Source organism: Apis mellifera, linkage group LG9, assembly GCF_003254395.2.
Source record: "Apis mellifera strain DH4 linkage group LG9, Amel_HAv3.1, whole genome shotgun sequence".
Lineage (NCBI taxonomy): Eukaryota > Metazoa > Arthropoda > Insecta > Hymenoptera > Apidae > Apis > Apis mellifera.
The window spans coordinates 1340982-1365285 of record NC_037646.1 but is presented as its reverse complement, the minus strand read 5'-3'; the positions used below and the strand labels follow the sequence as shown (position 1 = coordinate 1365285).

Genomic DNA, 24304 nt, shown 5'->3' with positions numbered 1-24304 from the left:
GAAATAAATAAATATGTTGAATATATTTTATTATTTATAATACTTTTGTGCCTTCATTATACATCTTTAAAATTTTATTAAATACAATGAAAAGAATATATTAAATTATAAAGAAACATAGCGGTTTTAAAATATGTATTTTAATAAATTAATAATAAATAATCATTTAATTCCTAATATATTTTTATATATATTTCATATTTATCTATGTATTACATATATTTTTAAAAAATTAAATGATAATGTAAATACATATGTCAAAATTCATTTAAATACATTTTTTTAATATAATATTAATATAATAAATTATATTAATAGATATATAATAATATAATAATATTAAAATTTAATATTTTTTAATATAATTTGTGAAAAATAGAAATATTATAATATTTTATAAATTTTTTTATTAAATAATATATATTTTATTATGCAATATAATATTTAAAAATAAAATATAGATGAAATTAAATGATTCTAAAGAAAATGGTATTTTATAATTTAATAAAAAATTTGAGTTTTTATTTTTGAAATGATAATGTATTTTTCAATTTTTATAATATAACACATATATATGTATATGTATAAATATCATAGATATTGCTATTTTAATTAATTAAATCATTGAGAAATTGATCCAAGCGGAGAATCTTGCCATTTAAATTCTTCTTGATAGGTGACGTAAATGACCCAATAACAAATATTCAGTAGTCCAAAAGAAGCAGGAAATACTATTCGTGCAACTTTATCGATATAAGACACGCTGTTTATATGTCTTGCAATTTTTTCGCCACGTTTCCTACAGTTTCCAGCTGCTTCTCTTTGTCTGCGCTTTCTACAGTCAGTATCAATTATATTTATAATTTAAATAAAACAATCAATATTGAAGATATATTAATAAGAAAATATATTATAAAAGATATATCAGAATAAATAATAAATAATAAATATATATTTATTTTTATTCTCATACTTATTTTCTCACTTATTTTTCAGTTTTGTTTTAATTTCATTTTTAAAAATTTTTTTTAAATTAAAAAAATATAATAAAATACATACAAAATTGTTAATGTAGAATCTATATTGTATTTTCATTACGTTTCTTATGAAATAATCTTTTTCAAATAAATAACATTAATTTCTCAAAAAAGTAAAATATTAATATTTAAAATACTAACGATATATATTATAATATAAAATAATAAATTAATGTAGATGTATACATGATGAAATATAAATACATAATAAAAATGTAGATATTTCGTAAATAATGAACTGATCATCTTAATTTATATTAAAATATATAATAATATTTCTAACGAAAAATATTTAAATAAAAACTGATTGATTTCAAGAAAAATATATTTCTTATTGTTTAAAATTTTTTATAAAAAGAATTAAATTGTATTAATATATTAAAAAATATATTTCATTTAAAAAAATGAATTTGATTTTTTTTTTCGTATATTCTTTATTCATTCACGTGCAAAAAATCTACAATTATTAAAATATACATTTAATTTTTGTTTGAATACTTTTTTGATACATTTATAGATAATATTATAGATATAAAATAATATAATATCATATGATTCACATTATATTTTTTAATTCTCTGTTTCAATATTGTATTAATTCTAAATTAAAAATTTAAAAAAAGAGAAAGTCTTATAACACACTTTAATTCTATCACTATAATTCCATACAAAGACATAAAAATAAAATTTGTTATGAACTTTTTTAATAGAATTAGTTAAAATAGAAATAAATATTTTTTTACAATTTATATGTTCATCATTATACATTAAAATAATATATTATTAGATAATTTAAAATAAAGTCAAATTTTTTTTTTAATATTTTATAAATCTCAACAATATTTTAAATTTAAAATTTTGTTTGATAAATATATATATAATATTTGCGTTATATTAAAATTAGAATCGAAATTTTTTACCTAAATGATTCATCACCAGCAAGGCAATAAAGAAATTGTCGCCATTTCGGTATCCATACTTCTGTTTGTGTTTGTCTTTCCATTGTTGATGGTTTCGACGTAACAGATACAGTCATCGATCCTCTTTCATAAGAAACGGATTCCTAAATGAAAAATTATTTGAAAACATTCAATTTCAATTATAATTATACAAATTTTAATGAAATATATATATTGTATAAATAATATTTAAATATTAAATAATATTAAATAATATTGTATAAATAATATTTAAAATTTACTTTAAAATTAAAGATAAAAAAATTTGATTACAAATAAATTTATAAATAATAAAAATTAAATAAAGAAAAAATCATAATAATAATAAATTGTTTTTTATCATATTTTCGAAATATATTAAATAATTAATGGATACATTAAATTTGTCTTTTAATCTAATTCTTCTTTTATATTTAACAATAAAAATACAAGATTGTTTGGATCTCCGATTGTATTGAAACTTTATACATTATAGATATAATTCCTGAGATAATTTTAAACAATATTTTTTTTGCAAAATTTTTAGCTTTATTAATAGAAACATTATCGATAAGTTTATGCACATTTTGATTGTCTCTGTGTTTTTTTCCTCAAAATCAAAATTTTTAATTGTCATAAATAGAATATTCATAGAAAGTAAAATTTTAAAATGAAAAATTTTTTAATAATTCATAAAAAATTATAATTTTTAAATTTTATTAAATATAATTTGAATAACAATAAAATAGTAATTATTATTGTTACCAAATTAATTATTAATACCGAATAATTTTGTACTCATGTTTATATTTACATTAACACCATAAACATCACATATCAAAGAACTTCTTCTTCGAGATACATCTATTATCGTTTCTGGATGAACCGTTTGAGGACTGCATGATACAATATTACAAAACGCATCTTGATAATCAGATTCATTCTCATTTTCCCATTCTTCTTCCTCCAAAGGAATTTCTCCACTACCAACCTAAAAGGAAATGTCTACTAGACTATAAGTGATAATTAATCTATAATAGAAAATAATAGATAAAAATTTCATTAAAATTTTTCACAAATCTTAATTTTGAAATTTTATAATTGAAATATATAATTTTTTAATTAATATTTAAAATTTTAAAAATAATTAATAAAATTTTTTATCTCATAAAATCTGATTTTTTAATCTTAAATAAATTAATATTATTAAAATTGAAAATTATGAATACCTTTGTAAAATAATGTACACCAGCAAATTCTAATAACGTAGCAATACAATATCCAAAACTCATTAATAAAAACCAATCGAGAGCAGTGGCATATCTAACTTTTGGTAAATCTGTTCTAGAATCCAGACTAATGGTTGACAATGTCAAAACAGTAGTAATACCTGTAATATTTAATTGAATAATCACATATTATAGAATTTAATGATATGTTTTAAAACTAATTATATATTATATATGTAGTATATTCATATTATCATATGAATATGTATATAATTATCAAATATCTTAATTTTTTGTTATAATGCGAAATTTATGTCTTTTATAATTATCAACAATTGTCTATAATATAAAATCTTATTTTTAAAATATTATAAATTTAAATGATTTTTAAAAAATATAATTATATCAATGAACTCGTCTCGAAACTTCAGATTTTGAAAAAATCTCCAAAATAAATCTGATGATCATTTTTATAACAAGTTATATAAATATATATCCTATAAAAGAAAAGTTTTATACGAAATTTTTTTTTTTGAATAATGCATAATTTAAAAGATAATATGCATATATATAAATATAGAAGATATATATTATTCTAAATATCATAAGTATTCTTGCATATTTTTTTAATTTTTTTTTAGTTTTGAAAAATTAAATTTAAATTGTTTCATTGAATTTTATATATACTTTTATCAATAATATTTTTATTTTGTTTAATAAATAATTTACCTAACCCAACTCGATCACTGGTAGCCTCGCGATGAATCCAAAAGGATACCCAACTTAGAACTACTATTAGAACACAAGGTACATAAACCTGATAAAATCACAGGAAAAATGATATTAAATTAGATAATATTTAAAAAGATTATAAATAAACTTGATTTACTTGAATGAGAAAATAGCCGGTATGTCGTTGCAAATTGAAGGATACTTGAAGAACCGAAAATTCACCTTCCCGACGGACGAATGTTAAATTTCTGTATGGCGAACCCATCAGATCGAATTGTGAAAGAGCCATTCCAGGAACAAAGTTAACCGAAGAGCCTTCCTGCCATTCATAAATTAATTGACTGGACGTATATGCATCTAAAAATAAACAAAAGAAATATTTTGTGAAAATTTTTATGATTAATTAAATATAATATAATAATGATTACATACTTAATTTACATACTACAAAAAAGTAAATAATAAAATTTTATATATAATCATTAATTGTTATAAAAATAAATAATTTATTAAAAATAAATAATCGTTCTATTTTCCTTAGCTATCATTATGACTAAAGTAATTAATTTAATTTAATTTCAGGAAAACTAAATGAAAATATAAAATATATTTTATAATTAAAAATATTTATAAAAAGTATTTTAGGGAATTATAAAAGTTATTATATAATATATATTTGATATGAGTATTTGATATATATATTGCGTATATATATATATAATACATTAATATATTTAATATATTTTATATTTATATTAATTAATTTAATTCAAATATAACAATTCATGAAAATATTTATTTAAATAAAAATATTCTTTAAATATAATGAAAGTTATAAATAGGTTCAATTTAACAAATTATGTGTTTTTTCATCGTATACTTTTATATAGAATATTTTTTACTAATATTTTTTCAGAATAAAAAAAATGTTTCAATTAAAGCTAATTAAATAACAAAAAATTAATGTATCCTTTAAAAAAAGATAAGAAAAACGAATATTTTAATTTAGGAAAAAAAATTCTCAAAAATTTTGTTCCTTTAATCTAATCTATTAATGTTCTTTATTATTTAATTTTATTTAAATTTAATTTAAATAAAGATCATATTCGAAAAAAATAACAATTTATACAATTTATTTTGTATTTTTATATTAAATTTTAATTAAAATAAAAAATATATTGTAATATAATAGATTTATTTTTAATTTTTTAAAATTTTATTATACTATTTCATAGAATATTTCAGTTTTAAAAAAAGATATTATATAAATTCTATTAATATAATTAAATATTATTTTAAAAAATTCGAAATAAATGTATTCATAATAGTTTGTAAATTACCAATTATATGACTTACATCAAAAACAAATTTTTTTATTATATATACATATATGTATATATAATATATACATAATTTTTGAAACTTTTTTGAAATTTAAAAGTACTTACAACTCCCAAGAATAAGAGGGCAGGATTGACGATCCATAGGAAAGTTTCGAAGTTCCATTGGACATTTTGCTTTTATAGTAAGTCTATAATAAATATTAATATAATTAAAAAATAAAATTATATTTAAATTTTTTCAAAATTTATTGAATGAATAAAATTTAATATTTATTAATATTTATTTATAATATTTAATATTTAATAATTTAATATTTTTAATATTAAAATTACATAAATTATAATAAAGAGAAAATGTATTAAATTTATTATAATATTTATAATTTCAAATAACGATGATATTCTCATATTTAAATATTTTTATTTAATAATGATCCATTCTATGTACTCATCATTTAAAATCTTATCGAATCGTGACAATTGTAATTTCAAATAATTCTTCATTCCAAATTTTAAATTCAAAATATTTTATATTTTTATAAATTCTAATTGTTCATTTTATATTATAAAAGTATAAAAAATGAGATATAATTAATTGACATGATAATAACCTCATAGAATATAGAATATCTCCATCTTGCGAGATTCTTAATAATTTATTGGGCACCGTGATGGTATGCACATAGCTATGTTTTCCATTATAAAAATACGTATCTGGCCTCCAAATTCTTTCCAACATTTTGATGCTTAAACTGAGAGATTTTATTGGACCTAAAAAGCTCAAACGAGAATCTCTCCAAGATTGTCGAAAATAACAATCCATTGAATAATCCTATAAAAGTAGTTTTTAAAAAGGAAAACATAATAAGATTCATATTATAAAAGAGTTAATTACTTTCAATTTACTATAAATTTATATTTACTGATAGAAATTAATTAATATATAAATTGATAAAATAATTGTAGAAATTATAAAATAATTTTAGAAATATATAAAATAAATTTAAGAAAAATAATATGAAAATAGAATATAAAATGTATAAAATGTTTAAATAATTAAAAAAATTATTTTTTAGAAAAACATATTATACATATAAAATACATATAAAATATTCATAAAATATTGCAAAAATATTCGTTAAAATCTATTTCTCAAGTTATAAATAATTTAATTTTTATAAATGTGACACAATGTCACATAAGTAAAATATTTGTATTTTTATCATATTGTACAGTAATACAAAATTAAATTTTATAATTATAACTAATTTAATTATAATTTATAATTTCAAAATAAACATCAAAAGACATTCTAGAACTTTTAATTTTTACATTTATTTTCTAAAATAAACTCTTAAATTGTAATTTGTTATCTTGTTTTCTTTCTTCATTCAAACACTCTTTAAGCAATAAATTAAAGATTAATTATGCAATTTTAATAATTTATAAAAAACATTTCCATTGCATAAAAATAAAAATTTTTTTAAATAAAATAGATTTTTTTATTATTAGATAATAAAAAATAGAAGTCTATAGAAAAAAAATTGTACAATGTATAATATAAAAAATATTACAAATTAAAGAATCATTAAAGTATTATACACATACCATATCAAGTTCTGACACAGGACCCATACTTCTTATTAAAATATTCGTTTTTACCACAGTTGGTGTTCCTAATAATTAAAAAAGTATAATCATATTTCTCGCTATGAATATTAATATTATAAACTGAAAAAATGATTAATAATTATAATATATTGTCTATATCAATATTTCTCAATTTGTGATTGAGATATAATGATTCAATATTGAATTATATTAAATTTTTTAATTCTGAAAATTTTTTTGAATTGCAAGGATATAAATATTATTATTATATCTAATAATAATTAAATATCATTAATATAAATTATTTTATATATTAATATATAATATATTAATATATTATATATTATATATTGTTTATATATAAAAATTTTTAAAAAATATAATTCATTTCTGTTAATTTACTGTTTTTTATTATTCTTTCTTTTTATTTAAAATCATTATTCTATAATTAAATTTAAGAAAACTGAGATAGAATTGAAATATATAAATTGTTGTAAATTAAAATTGATATGACATTCTTTCTCTGTAAAAATATATCAATAATTATTTATAAAAGAATCCATTTTATTTATTTCAATAACCTTAAAATATATTATTTCGATGTTTCAAATGATAAAAATTTTAAAAGTTAATATAAATAATAGAAATATTATGTCATAATAATTTTTATAAAACATTATATTAAGCAACAGAATCTTGATCGTGATCCTTAATAAAATCATAAAATATTACTATTATAATTATTATATTATTTTATATATAATATATTATATTAAATATATAATATATTGTATTAAATATATGATATAATAATATTATAATGTTATATTATTTAATGTAATAATATTACATTATTATATTGCATTACAGAAGCATCGAGATCAAATTTTATAATAATATAATTAATTCAAAGAACAATCGCTAATTCTATTAAACAATTAAAACAATGTTAGTTTTTAAAATAGTTAATTTTTATTAATCTTTTTTTTTCTTATCTTATACAGGATATTAATATATTCTTACAATATTTTTGGAAATTATCTTTTGTTAAAATAAATATAAAAGTTGATAAAAATATCGCTTGAAACTTATTTATTAAGATACAAGTATCGTCAACAGGTTTGTTTTAAAGAGAATATGTTTTTTTTTCAACACGATTCTTTATTCTTTGTTTTATATATATATATATATATATATATATATATATATATATATATATATATATATATATATATATACTCTGTATATCATAGTTGTTCTCTTTTTCGAATAAAAATATACTGTATATAAAAATCTGAATACAAAAAATTTTTTAAATTTGATTTCATATTCATATATCAAGTGGATAGAATATTTCAAAATACATTGTGTTTTGGAATTATTAAAAATTTGTCAATTTTTTTTTAAAGCTTGAATTTATCCATATTCAATTTTAAAATATAAATGTAAAAAGAATATTTTCCATGATTTCTATTAGACAATGGAAGAATCGAAAACATTGAAAAAGAAAATAAATTGAAAACTTCCTTTGTTTAAGATATTTTTAACATAATTTAAAATTATAAAAATATATCTTGTTTAAAACTATAATGAAATAAAAAGAAAAATGAAAAATTTTTATGTCAAATTAATTAAATGTAAATAAATATAACGAAAAAGATAATGATAATTAAATTATTCTTTTTTAACTGCAATTTGAAATATCAATGCAAATTTATGTTTTTAATTATTATGTATATATACATTTATATAATTATTAAAAAAAATGAATATAAATAAAAAATTTGTTCTCAAATGTTCTCTTTTTTGTTTTTAATATTTAATAATCTTAATTAATACTATAAGTAATTTAAATTTATATTAAATAAAGCAAAATGAAGATAGAACGAAATGGTAGTATAATGAAAATAAAATTATCTCATTTTTATGTCTCGCTTTTCATTTGAGTTCATTTGATTATACATTAATAAATAATCTTTAACTGTCATTTTTGTACTTCAACAATTAACCATCCAAAAATGTTCCATCCAAATTAATATTAATATCTTGTATAGGAAACAAATGTTGTCAATTATTTAAATATTATCAAATATTTAAATATTATTATATTGAAGGATCATAAGGAATTAAAAAACATAAATCTAGAAAAATATTTTAATTATTATATGGATTTTTTAGCAATAATTTTTAATAATAATTTTACCTATTCTTTTATAATTATATAATTATTGCTAATGGAAAAAAATATAATATCAATTATAACAGAAAAAGTAAATTAATTTAATATTATTCAATTTTAAAATAAACTATGTGCATGAATAGTATAAAATTATTACATGATATACTAATAATTTTTTTATTTATTTTTTTTTATTTATATACATATATATATATAAATAATTTTATTATTCATCTTTTATAATATCTTATCAAATTGAGATTTGAGAATATTTTCTAAAGCTTGAACTACATTAATTTCTAAATTCAAATGGAAATAAAATTTAAGTAAAATAAACATAAAACATAATTTTAAAATATTTTATAATTTTATAAATTTATAAACAATATTTTTATAAAATAAATTTATTATAAAAACTGATGTACGATTCATTTGAAATTATCAGATTCAAAAATTGATATAACTTTCTTATCAATTTAATAAAAACAAAATAAAAATATAATAAAAATATCTATCGATAAAAATAAATAAATATTTCTTATCTATATTAAATAACAAATCATTTAACACTGTAATTAAAAGCGATGAATTTAATTAATCTTCATAAAATTTTTGTTAAATATTTATGATAAAGAGAACTGAAAAAGAAAGATGAAAGAGTGTTCGAGCATAAAAAAAAAAAAGAAAAAATAATAGATACACTGATGAAAATGAGTACAGAAGTATAATCGAAAGTATAGTTTGGCATTCTTTCGGATGGATAAAAAAAGGAAAATCGTGGAAAATTGAGACCGCATGTTAGGGATAAAGGCGATTTCGAAGGGGTACTTTTCTTCGGCTGGCTGCAATCCAACTTTCCGCGTGTTTCGTTCCTATTGGATCGATTCCTATTTTTTCCCTTTTCGCTCGATCACTTGTCAAAGATCATTACAATGCTCCAATTTTTTTGTTGTAAACATTTTAAGGCTGTTATACGAACGAGATATTATCTATTTCATTGAATTATCTTAATCTTGTGTTTCACGATATTACTAAATATAAAATGCTTATATATAATTATATGTTTATTAATCATGAATTAAATTAATAAATTTGTTATTAATAAATAACAAATCACAAATCTTATTTAAATCTTATATATTATATATATATATATATATATCTTATAAATTATAATAATTATCGTTTATAATACATCGTTTATAATAAAATAATACGAAATAAAATAATTATTTTTTATTTGTTAAAGATTCATATGATAATATAAAATGTTGTTACACAATAATAAACATAATACATTATATATAATTTTGTTTTCTTAGAATTCTTAAAAATATTAATTTTTTTTAATTTTTTTAAATGATATAAAAAAATAATTTCTATATAATAATAACTAATAAGTAATATAATATTTTAATAATAAAAGTTTTTATAAAGAATAGTTTTTTAATTCTATATTTAAAATTTTTAAGATATCAAATAGAAAAGACAATATTTAGACAATAATGACCTAAAATCAAAATATTTCGAAAAATAAGAATTTTTTATTTATTTAAAGATAATAATTTAAAAAAATTAAAATTTCATAATAATAAATAAATGTTATATAAACGTGTAACAAAAATTATCTTTTTTTTTTAAATTTCATCATATTATTTTTCTTTTTCTGGTAAAGAATAAATTAGATCTTCATTTTTATACAAATTATTGATAAATTCATGAAATACATTTGGAGAATCAGTTCTAGAAAACAAAAAAAAAATTAAGATTTAATTATTAAATTATAAGCGATTGAAATTTGATAAAATGAGATAAAGATAGAGACTCTATCTTCATCATATTTTTATCTTATCCTATCTTTATTTCATCTAATTTCAATTGTTTGTAATAAATAATAATCTTTTCAATAAATAAATAAATTATTTATTTTATATGTATAATAATAATAAATAAATAAGCTTCAATCGATATTTCTGTATATTAATTTTTGTGTTTATTTTGACTTTTAAAATCGACTCTCTTCCACGAATACGTTTAACAAGTTATGTGATTTCATATTTCTTCTCTCTTGTATTAAATGCATACAAATTAAGGACCTTACAGCAAGAGTGGTATGACCCATTTTTGATAATTTTTGAGTTATTAGGCATACAGTAGGACGTTGATTAACTACCTTAAACGAAGATCAAACAGTCTGGATAAATCGACTCTTGTGAGATCAAAACTCGAGAAGAAATGAGAAGAAGAAATGGATTTTTTATATAAATTACTTTCTCTCATAATTTATTTCTGCTTTGAATATTCATTTCTAATTAAATTTAATATTTATTAATAATTTGATGAAGAAAAATATTAATTATAGAAATAGAAATTCGAAAGAAAAAATAATAAGTTTGACTACAAATATTTATGCATTTGAAAATAAGAATAAGAATAAGAAATATATAAAGTTCACATGATATATAAAAATACAAAATATCGAAATTAGATATTTGATAATTAAGAGATGAAATAGATTTTTACTTAAGTTCCATTTCTCTAGTTGTGTTCATAAAAATTTGTATAAACATCTGCAATCTAGCTACAGAAGTTTGTCTTAGCAAACAGAAGATGCTGAATAATCGAAATCCTCGATAATCGAGATTCTGGATAAATCTAGACTTTTAATAATTCTGAATGATCGAGATATTGAATAACTACGATCATTATATATATATATATATATATATATATATAGAATGATCGAGATATTGAATAACTACGATCATTATATATATATATATATATAATACATATATTAATCGAGATTCTATATATATCTAAATAAAAATTTTATATCTATGTATAGTATAAAATATAAATATTAATAAAAAACAAGTGATTTACTAAATATTATATTATAAAATATAATAAGGATACAAATTACTAATATTTTAATATATAATATATATAATAATATGAATTTGTTCCTTTATATTTAATTTTTATATATAAACAATATTTTTTATTAATAAAATAATAATAATTTGCATGTTATATTGTTTATTGTTGATAAAAATTGATAAAAGAAACTATGTTCCGGTATTATTGTCAGAAATATTATTGAAATAAAGACTTATCAATTCAACAACTTATTAATTAATATGTTCATATTTTTTTAATTATTGTTGCTTGTTAATATTAAAGCAATAATTTTATAAGCAATTTTCTTAAATTGTTACAAATGAATCTATCACTTTTTTGCAGAAAAGTTCTTAATTAAACAAAACGATAATATAATACATATGATACATATGCATTGTTATACTTGAAATAAAATGTTGTCTTTGAATAGTTGTATTCTTTGAAATACTTATTTCTTTCTTTCAACGATAATTAAAATCAAAAAAGAAATATATTTCGTCCTAATTATATTACATGAATAAATATATATACAATATACAATATTTGTATATACAAGATATTCTAAATATTATTATAACATTTTGATAATTTTGATTTCAATTTTTAAAAACCGAAGATTGTTTTGAGCCAAAAATAATTTCAAGATCGTAATAATGATGTATACAAGCTCATTGAATTTATAACTTAATATAAGCTATAAGCATTAAAAAATCAAAAATACTTAACATTATTTAAAAAAATCGAAATTAATTTATTGGCAATTTATAACTAATCATCATTTAACGGATTTTTATTAAAAATATTATAAAAATGCAATTATGTGAGATATTTTATATTTATCAATTACCTTATATTTTATTTATCACTATCTTATATTTACACCAATAAGTATAATACTTTTAATTTTATGTATATCTTTATAGAATTTAAAAAAAAATATTTTATTTTTCGATGTAAATTATTTTCATTCAATTCAAAATTTAAACAAACAAACTGAAATTATTTATTATTATGTAATAATAATATTTACAAAAATTAATTATTTTGAAAATATATAAACTATATATATTAGCTATATAATATATAAGCTTTAATATATAATTATAGATATATTAAATTTTAATAATTGGATATTTTAAGAAAATTTAAATGATAACATGATATTCTCTTATTGATTTTAAAGTTTCAAAAAATTAAAATATTAATAAAATTATAAATATAGCTAAATAAATATTTGAATATAATAAATTTTATTTTATTTTATTTTATTTTTATTTTTAACATATCAACATTCAACACTATTAAGAAATATTTTATTTAGATATAATTTATAAATTTTCAATAGTTTTTCAATATAATTTTTAGAAATAAAATTAAAAAATATATATTTTATCTAATCGCTTTATAATATTTCATGTAATGAAATTTCTTATCTTTTGAATATTTAATATTTTTATTAATTGATATTTACAATCAAAACGAATTTAATATTAAAATTAAAATGATCTTTTTTTTCACAAAAATTATATTATAGTAAAAATATATTACAAATAAATTTTTAAATTATATTTATTATTTTTTATTTATATCGAAAAACTAGGATAAAATAAAAATGCTAAAAATAAATAAAGTAAAAAAAAAATAGAGATAATATTTATTTAAAAAATTTCTTTATTATGCAATGATTTTATTAACAAAGATACAATAAAGAAAACATAAAAAAATAGGATGTAATTTTATATTTTGATTTTATTTCATGATTTGGATACTATGATTTTAGCATGCACAACGAAATTCACGGAATTATAATATAGTGTGCATATATTTTATATATATTATATAAAAGTAAATTAAGTTATTATATCCAATCTTCAATGTAATATTTTTATTGTTTTTATCAAATATTATTAGATTTTATCTTTATTATTATTTTTATCTCATTATCATTTATTTTTTTAAATTTAGTTCTATAATTCTTTTTCTTTTTGAATTTAATTCTTTAACAAAATTGAATATCATCCAATTTTATTTTGTATAATTATTTTTACATACAATTGTTTTATATCACAAGATAATAATACCATCACGAATTAAAAAAAATATCTTTTGTATTTTAATATATGAAAAAATATCATTTATATCAAAAAATGTTATATAATATATATAATATATAATATTATTAACATAATATATTTTATATAACATAATTATATATAATATTATATATATATTATATTATATATATTATTTTATATTATAATTTATATATTGAATATTATTAAAAGTTTTTTTTTTAATATTCGAAAATTAGAAAGAACGATTTAAAAAATCACATTTAAATCATTTTTGATTAATTTTTATCAATAAATGTACTATTAATGTTAATGCATTAATGATAATATATAATATATACCTTATTGTAATAGAAAAATTTGAAATCATTATAAAAATAATATGATATGGTTTTACAACTTTGATTTTATACAGAATTTTTCTATTTAGATTTTATATTTTGAATAATTTTAAATCATTGTTCGAATCATGAAACCTTTCAAAACTGACAATTATTTCTGATATTAATCAGAATCATTTTAAATTATTCAATATATAATATTACAATTGCACATATTAAAAAAGTAATTCAAAAATTTTTTAAAAAGAAAATTAAGGACAAAATATAAAAATTGGGAGAAAAAAATTAAGAACACACCCAAATTTTTTTTTATCAAACTATCGTAATCGTTTAATCCTTTCATCATCGAGATTGAATTAATCCAATTTATTTTGAACGTGCAAAATCTGGCAGAGCATGAAAAAAATTTTACGAGTAAAAAATTATTTTAATTAATGAAAAAATCATAATTAAATTTTATATATGAAATTAAATTTTATAAATTTTATATATATTATTATATTATAATTTTATTTATATATTTATATATATAGAATTTAATAATAAAATATATAAAATATATTAAATAAAATAAAATTTATTTTTATAATATTATGAATTATTAAATGTAAATAAATTTTTAAAAATGAGATGAAAAAATATATGCAAATTATATATCATATGATATATGATAATTAAAAATCAAGGAGAAATTTAAAAAAATAGAATATAGGATGTTAATATTAGATGAACTGGAAAGAAATCAATTATTTTTATATATTTTTATATATTATAATTTAAAATCTATAAATTTTTTTAAAAATGAATTTGAAAAATGAATTATATAATTCTTCTTTTACAGTTTCCTATCCAATGATTTATTTTTCAAATTCATTTTTAAAAAAATTTATAGGTTTTGAATTATATATAAGAATAATAGATTTCTTTTTTTATATTCATAGAATACTTTCAAAAGTTAATTCTATAAACCAAAATAAATGCAAAACTTAAAATACAATAATTGAGAATTAAGATTTATTCATCAAGTTTTAAGTAATTAAAATTTATATTAGACGAAGCGAAAATGAGAAAGCATTTTATCTTCGTTACACTGTTGTTTCACTTTAGTTCCGTCTCGTTTCAACTAATGCAATGTTAAATTTCTTGTAACTTAATAAATAAATTTCAATTAGTATCAATTTTGTATCAATTTTTGTGTTTGTTTTTTAGAATTGATTTTTCAAAAATATCTCAAGAATATATCAACATATGTATACAAATTTATATTATACTAATTTATATTTTAATTCGATTTAAATAAAATTTTATTTTTTACAAATATTTTTTAAAAATATTGTTTATACGTGAAATAAAACAAAATTTATAAATTTATACAATTATATATTAATTTATTTATATATTAATTTAAAAATGATAAAAATAATATTTTAAAATAATATTTACTTATAGATATCAATATGAAAATTGATTAAAAATTGGTTTAAAAAATAATGTTCGAAATAAAATGAAAATATAATTATTTGTTTCTTTACCCTTTCCGTGAGTAGGTAGTTGATTGTTTTCGTAATTCATTAGAAGATTCTCGAGAACCATTGTGATATTTCTAGAAACAATGTCGTTGACGGTTCCTCTGGTTAACATAACTTTCGAAGAAGTCTTTGAAGCTGCTGAAGAAACATCAAGAGCGTAATTCCGATTTTTGCACATTGACAGCAATATGAAAAATATCAATCTGCAAAAGATATCAACTTATCAACTTATCAATATTATTAATATCATTTTTTAAATAGTTAAAATTACATCTTAATTAAATTTATTTTTATAACAACCAAATGTCTCATGATGTTATCATAGAATGGAAATTAAATATATGATTAGAATAGAAAACGAGAGAAAAAAAATTCTTTTTTCTTTTTATAATATGTAATAATGAAAAAAAAATTGCCTTCTATAGAATTTAATATTTAAATTCTTTATATTTAATCAATAAGTTTTTTAAGATGCTATAAAATACTTAAAAATTTATTATTATTTTAATTTTTATAAATTTCTATTCGATAATTTATAATAATTCAATTTTTATAAAATTACTTAATTTAATACTAATAATTTTTGTAATATTTTGTATAAATAATTTGAATGAAGAAATTTAAACTAAATGAGATAAATTTAAAAAAATTATCATTTCTCAAATATTTGTAATATGTTATTATATGAATTATATGTATAACATGTTACAAATATAATATATTATATTTGTAATATGTTATTTATATTATAAATATTATTTTATATATTCATTTTAAAATATCAATTAATTTATAATAAAAAATTAAGAAATAAATAAATATTATAATTGATATTATGAAAATAATAAAAATAAGAATTACATTAAATATTTTATAAATATTTTAAAAATTATATTTATACATTAATTTTAAAAAATTAGAGATAAATTTTTTTATATTAACAAGAAATAATCATATAATTTTGATTTTTTCATTTCTTTCTAATGTATATGTATTTATAATAATATATATTATGATATCATAAGCATTAATATATATATTTATATATATATTTTTATAATTTCCAAATCTTTTTCTCGTAAACAATAGATTTTAATAAAAATGAAAGACGAAAAAATCTTACTGCTTAATGATCCAAATGAATTTTCTAAATTTATAATAATAATTATGATCATAATTTTCTTAAAATTAATATTTATATTATTTTTTATATTTTATAATAAATATGGTCTATAATTAAAAAAAATTTTTTTTCACATTTATCATTTTAATCTTATAAAAGTTATTGCAATATATTTTGAATGGATCAAAATTGATTGTCAAGATTTTAAAAAATTCGCAAAAATAAAAAATTTTTATAATTCTATTAAAAATTTGTTATTAAAAATTTATTAATGAAAAAATCGTGAAACATCCAATCTTTTCATCTTTTCATAGTATCGTGAATTTATTAAATCTTATTGTGCAAAAATTATATTTATTTCAGCATTTATTATAAAAGATATAAATATTAATTTAATATTAATATTAAAAGAAAATATAATCTTATAATTTTATGTTCACCATTGTAAATTTAAAAATTTTAAAATTTATTCTAATCATTATATTCCATATGATAACTGGGAAAAGTGGGAATTAATAACATGGAATATCTTATATAAAAATTTTTAGTTTTTACAGATTTAAAGCAATTATTTCCTGAATTAGGTTAAGAATTTACCTCTTCTTAAAACATATGTGATACTTTTTATTTCTTTTATTAATAGAAATTTTTTTTATATGTGAAATGTTTAAAAAATTTTAAATATCAAACAAAATAATAAAACAAAGTATATGAATCAGTTAATATATATTGAAAAAAATGGGAAGAATAAAAAATATATAATTATTGTGCTCAATTTTTTGAATTCAGTATTTCATGTAGTATAAAACGTATAAATTATTTTTTATAAATATTTTTTAAAAATATTATTTATATGCGGAATAAAACAAAATTTATAAATTTATATAAATATTGAGCCAAAAATAATGAAAATAATACTTAATATAGTAATAGAGTATCAATATGAATTGATTATGAATGATTTCTAAATATTGTAAAATTATACAGAATATAACACTTTCCTTTATACCGTATTTTTATTTATTTATTCTCATGAATAAATATATTAAATTTAACTATATAATACAGTAAATGTAAATACTATAATGAATATCTGAATAAATTTATTAAAAGAAAAAGAATTTTATGCAAGTATTATATTTATTTATTATAGTTAACTAATTCTGGCTTAGGTAGACAATTATCATTAGACATATTAAATAATTCATTATCATATAATTTTTTTCTCAATCTAAAAAATTTATATAATACATATATTACATTAATATGTATATTATAAATTATAAATATTTAAATATTTTTAATTACTCTATGTTATGATATTATTATACATTATAATATGTTTAAGTTTAAAATTTTAAGATTGTACTATGTTTATTTTATTATTATCTTATTTAATAAAATCATTTTTCGAAAATTTATTCTTTTTATTATCATTATTAACAATAAATAAAAAGAGATAATTAAAAATTATAAAAAACAAAGCAATCGTGATTAATCATTGCTGTCTTTATAGAAATAATTGGATCACTTTTTCCAATCGTTACAGAATGATAACGTTAATTGGATAATAAAAATTAAATTATTTAAATTTACTAATAATAGAGTATTTTTGAACCAATCATCATATTACATGACTCATAATCCAAGAGTTCAAAAGACAATTTAATTTTAAATATACATAATATAAATATATATAGGATGATCCTAATTCATCATATGATCATAATAACATAATTCATTGTACAGAATCAGAAAAATTCTATGGATTTTATATTCATAAATTCAATATAAGGAAATTGTGATAGATTTTATTTTAAATAAATCAAATTTGAAAGTTTTTTAAATACAAATAAAATTAGCTAGTTCAAATATTTATAGTATATGAATAAACTAAAGAAGATAAGGAATAAATAAAAGGTAATTCTAAATGTGAAAATAAACAAAAAATGTTAATTTATTATTTTTTTTATTTAAAAATTAATTTCCAAGAAAACTATTTTATTGAAAATTAATTTATCGAAAATTGATTATACTATTTTTTGATTGTATATGTTCAATCTTAATTTTTTCAAAAATAATAATTTAAACGATAAAATTTTATTTTATATTTTTTATTATTTTCATACATAGAATAATTTTTTATTAATAATTCATTCGTATTCAATTAAAAATTACTAATTAAAGTTTTATTTTGAGCCCTAGAAATTTTTTGTATCATGAATTATGGATCTTATATAAATGAAAATTATCAAATAAATGCGAGTCTCTTTTTAAATTTAAATTTTTAAATAATCTATATAATATTATAAAAAAATAATCATACATTTGATTAATTTTCTTTTCATTGTTTATATTTTATTAAAAACATTGTATGTATATTATTTTTTGACTTTTTTGAAATACAAATATATTTAGGAATAATATAATATATTTAATTAATTATTTTAATTAAAAAACATAGTTTAAAGCGGAAATTGCATAATTAGTAGATTATTTAGTCTTTTATTCACACTCTAGACATTCCCCACTTCATATTTGAAAAGGATGAGAATAACCCAACAGTCAAAGAAACTACATTGTTTGCATCACAATACTGGAGTGAAAAGAATAGCTATTAGACGCTCTAGATTCAAAAGAATATCACGTCGAATTTTGTATTACTCACCAATGCTTCTCACGTGTATCCTTCATAAAAACAAAGTTTCGAATCAAATTATGAGTATTCATAAAATAAAAAATATATTTTTTTTTTAAAATTTTGAAATTAATGTTTAAAAACTTTGTTTATGAAAAAAATAAATAAAAATTTACATAATATGAATATTTGAATTTTCATTAAAATACTGTATTTCAAATATTTTAAAAATATTAAGTGATGATGGTTTTCGTTTATAGTAAAATAAAATTACAACTAACAAATTAAATATGTGTAACTAAAAATTAAAATTTATATCATATATCTTTTTATATAATAATAATATATTAGTAAATTAATAAATTACAAATTATCGATTATAAACTTCTTTTAAATTTCATACAATTTTATATCAAACATAAGACAATCGAATAAAAATAAATTTTTTAAATTTATAAAATCTTATTTGTTTTACTACTAAAATTTCAATTTAAAAGATCAATCAAAAGTTAGATTTTAATTTAGCTAATATTAATAAAAATAATATTTTATAGCCAATAATGATTTTCAATATTATTTATAAATTAAATGTATGCAAAAATTTTAATATTATAATATATACCATTATATAAAAAAATAATTTATTCTAACTATTCTAATTATGTAATTATAAAAATTTTTAAAAGTTTTAAATAATTATGTCTGTATATTTTAAAAATCGAGTATTTTTTATAGTAAAAAGTTCAATTGTTGATTAATAATTGGAAATTATTAAAAATGATTATATTGAATTATTTAAGAAAAAATATAATCTATCTATTTATAAAAAAAATCTACCCAACTTTTGTATTTTTGTAAATTATAGTTAAAAATATTAACAAGTATTAAATATATTTATATTTATTAATTTATTAATACATTGGTATGAATATTGATTGTGAAATGAAGAAAGAAAAATATTAAAATTAATATAATAAAAATACATTTGAGAATAAAACTTTCTCTCTCGAGTTGCTTTTAAGAATTATTTTTTGCAAATAGATAACGTCAGTTGAGAATGAAAATTACTTTCGCTCAACATAATTTCTACTTATGAAAAATTATGAAAAATTTTCTCAAAAGCAATTCTCAAATATGTTCTCACCCTAATTATCATGTTTCCATTACCTGAATAGTCACGTAAAGAAAAAGATTTTTAGGTGCGTGAAAAATAAAAACGAGTAGAAAAAAAGTGAAAAATTTAAACTTGGTCACGTAAGAAGGAAAGAACGGTTGGTATCGAGAAAAGCAGAGAGAAAGTATGAGAGGCCTAGGTAAAGGAAAAAGAGGAAAATAGAGTATAAAAGTGCTCTCCTTAGCCGCAGATTCAGCAACTTCCGACGAGGGTACCCCTCGATCTTTCGAGTGAACATTCTCCCTCGTTACGTCAGAATCGCCCTTTAAACCCTTCCGGTGCCCTTTTTGCGAAAAAGCATTAGAAAAAAAATTTTTTGGCAAATTTGTTTATATTACAATTATTATAATAATCAACAAATGCAATATAATGTTTCAATTATCAAGATATGTATATGTTTCATTTTAATATTTTTTTAAATAATAATGATATGTGATTTTTAAATATTTTTAAAATACAAAATAGAAATATTTCATTTTTTAAAATAAAGTATTTAGTTTTCTTGCAATGTTTTTAGTCTTTTTTATTTATAAAACTAAATACTTTTTTTTTTAAATTGATAAAATTAAATATTTTTAATTGTTTACGATATCATTCCATCGTGCAAAGATTTTATTTTGTTATCAATAAAATAATTAATTGAAAATTTTTATTAGATACATATTTATATAATAAAAATATATAAAAATAACATATGTTATGTGTGTATACTTGTATAGATTATATTGCAAAAGCATCAAAATCATATAAATATATGTATATATGTATGTTTATTTCAAAGTGAATAGAAATTGCGATAATTTTTGGCTTGAAAAAGACGATAATTAACAAAAAGACATAAGCCGACAAAAAAACGGTAATGTTATTTTTTTTACGGTTATTTTTTTCTTTTTTTGGTTATTACAGGTATTTACTGAGAACATATCACTTTAATTTCAGCTTTTTCATTAACGGTCTGTATCGCTATATTTGAGGTTAGTTAATCGATGCAGAATACCAATTTATGGCACTGCTTTCATCATTATAATTTACTTCTCTCTATAATTTTTCATTATAATATATGACTTTATATGTTACATGCCATTCTCAGAAAAATAATAAATAAATAAATAAATTCAATTTCTCACATAATTGTATTAATATTATATTATAATCTCATTAATATTTATATAATTAAATAAAAAAAATAAAATAAAATAAAATATATAAAAATATAACACAAGATTTTTATATTTATTATTTAATGGATAAATATTTAATTAATCACATTTATTAATTATATTATTAATTATTCAATATATCTCAATTTTTCGATCATTTTTCTTTGCTAATCTTAATCATAATCATAATCATTACCACACATACATATATCATACTCATATACGTATATGTATATTCATTATTCATTAGTATCAATAAAAATCAGATCAGTCAGATTTTTTTATAAATTTTATTTTTAAAAATAATTTTGGCATTACCAATTAAACTTACTTTGTACATGACATAAATTAAAATATGTTCTAGTTGTTTCAATATAAATTTTTTAATTCTTATATGATATAATATATGAAAAAAAAAATTTTAACGATATAAAAGAATTTAAATTTAAACAGATTTAAATTTTAACTTTTACTATTAAAACTACGCATTCATCGATCGAAAAATATTTACTTACCCTAACATTTCGCTACACCTTTTTTCCTCTTCGAAGTCGTACGGAAAAGAAATTTGATTGAAAAAAAAAAATAAAATAAGCTCGAACCGAGTACCGGCACTCGCGGGGAAGATCTACATGCGATTCTTGTGACAGATCCTCGTGGATCTCCCACCTGGGAGAGATGAAACTTTCTGTCGCGCAAACTCCAACAATCCTGCCTTCGACGACGTTCAACGAACTTTGCGTGTTATCGTTTATTCGTTGCTTTCTTTATTCCTTTGTAGCTCCATGTTCAAAGCATTCACAATACTATCATCGGTTCCTTTCTTTCTTTCTTTCTTTCTTTTTTTTCGTTACAATTTTTTCCCATTTTTACCTTCAGTTATGTTTGGCCAAATATTATATTGGATTTATGAAGCTTTGTATGAGTATAGGGAATTGAATAAAACGTGAAAAAAAACTTGAACAAAAAATGGTCCCGTCGATCAAAAGGAATTAACGGATACAATTTATGATAAGATAATTAACTAATTTTGTAGAATACATGACGAATGATTCGACATTGTCGTCTTTGTTCGTATAACAAAATTATTGCTCTCTGTTATTCGACGCAAAGGATGAGAGAAATGAATTATAAATACAGATACATGTATGAAAAATATTTTTCTTACGTAATACATATTGTATTTAATAATAAAATTATGAATTATTTATATCATTAATTCTTGTTATTTCACATTTACAAGCTATTGACTAATTTAATATTTTTCTTCGCGTTCTAAGAATATAAAGAATTTTTCTAACAAATTAAACAGAAATATGGAAAATATGTTTTAAATATTTTATTTCGAAAATGTAAAGATAATAAGAAAATGTTATATTATTATATTACATATTAAATGTTTATATATTTATGTGAATATTAGCTTACTTATATACTTGTATATTAATAATATACATAATAATTATAACATTTAATATATTATTAAAATATATTATATTAAATTATTAACATATATTATAATATATATAATATATTATATATATAATATATTAATAATATACATTAATAAAATATTTACAATTAATAATACACATATTACTTATTTTATTACTTATTTATAATGTTTCATTACTTATTTTATTTTTATACTTAATTTAGATAATTAAATTTTGTTCTGTATAAAAATCTATGTAATAATTATAAATATTTATGAATAATATATATAAATATATGTTTAACAGATGAAAATCTAAACTTTGCCAGTATCCTTATTATTATATTGAAATATTTCAAAAAACTGTATCAAATTATCATTATATCTGATAATCAATTTTTTAGAGCACTAAATTATAAAATTGAAAATTATATATTTGGTCGTTTCTTTTTTTATTACTATTTAATTAATAAAATGATTTGCAATTTTTGAAAGATTAATTTTCTTTAAAATTTAAAAATATATATATATATATTTTAAAAATATTCAAGAGAAGATTTTTGATTTTCTTAATCCAAATAATATACTTCACAATGAAAAATAAAAAATTTCATCTTTTTACATATATAAATATTTTTCTATGTTTTATATAAAAGTTAAACTTTTAATATAACTTTTTAATATATTTTAAAACTTCAAAAGAAATAATTCATTGTTAATTCCTTGAAATTTATGATTCGTAACAATTTTTCATTCTTATTATTACTATTAAATTCTTATATTCAATATAATTTGTAAATTTATAATTTTTAATATAATTTTTTAATATGTTTTTTTTAGAAAGTAATACAATAAAAAT

The 24304-nt window shown here is 17.0% G+C and overlaps 1 protein-coding gene across 3 annotated transcripts; it reads right to left on the bottom strand.

The window, feature by feature from the left end:
• Positions 1-577: 577 nt before the first annotated feature.
• Positions 578-22704, bottom strand: Amel_8916 (cys-loop ligand-gated ion channel subunit 8916). 3 transcript variants are annotated; one of them, XM_026442635.1, is made up of 11 exons: positions 22526-22704; positions 15919-16118; positions 6888-6955; positions 5891-6111; positions 5385-5467; positions 4094-4293; positions 3934-4021; positions 3205-3365; positions 2790-2966; positions 1958-2100; positions 578-835 (listed from the first exon to the last, which is right to left on the bottom strand). In XM_026442635.1, exons 1-11 carry the CDS (start codon positions 22531-22533, stop codon positions 622-624), a joined length of 1563 nt encoding a protein of 520 aa, XP_026298420.1. In that variant the 5' UTR covers positions 22534-22704; the 3' UTR covers positions 578-621.
• Positions 22705-24304: the final 1600 nt, after the last annotated feature.

Bases quoted from the DNA above. Each gene is read 5' to 3' on its own strand.
- Amel_8916 (XM_026442635.1), bottom strand. The intron at 4,294-5,384 runs GTAAGTACTTTT...GTTTATTTTTAG, and splicing joins CCCTCTTATTCTTGGGAGTT to ATGCATATACGTCCAGTCAA. The intron at 3,366-3,933 runs GTAAATTATTTA...TAAATATTACAG, and splicing joins CAGTGATCGAGTTGGGTTAG to GTATTACTACTGTTTTGACA.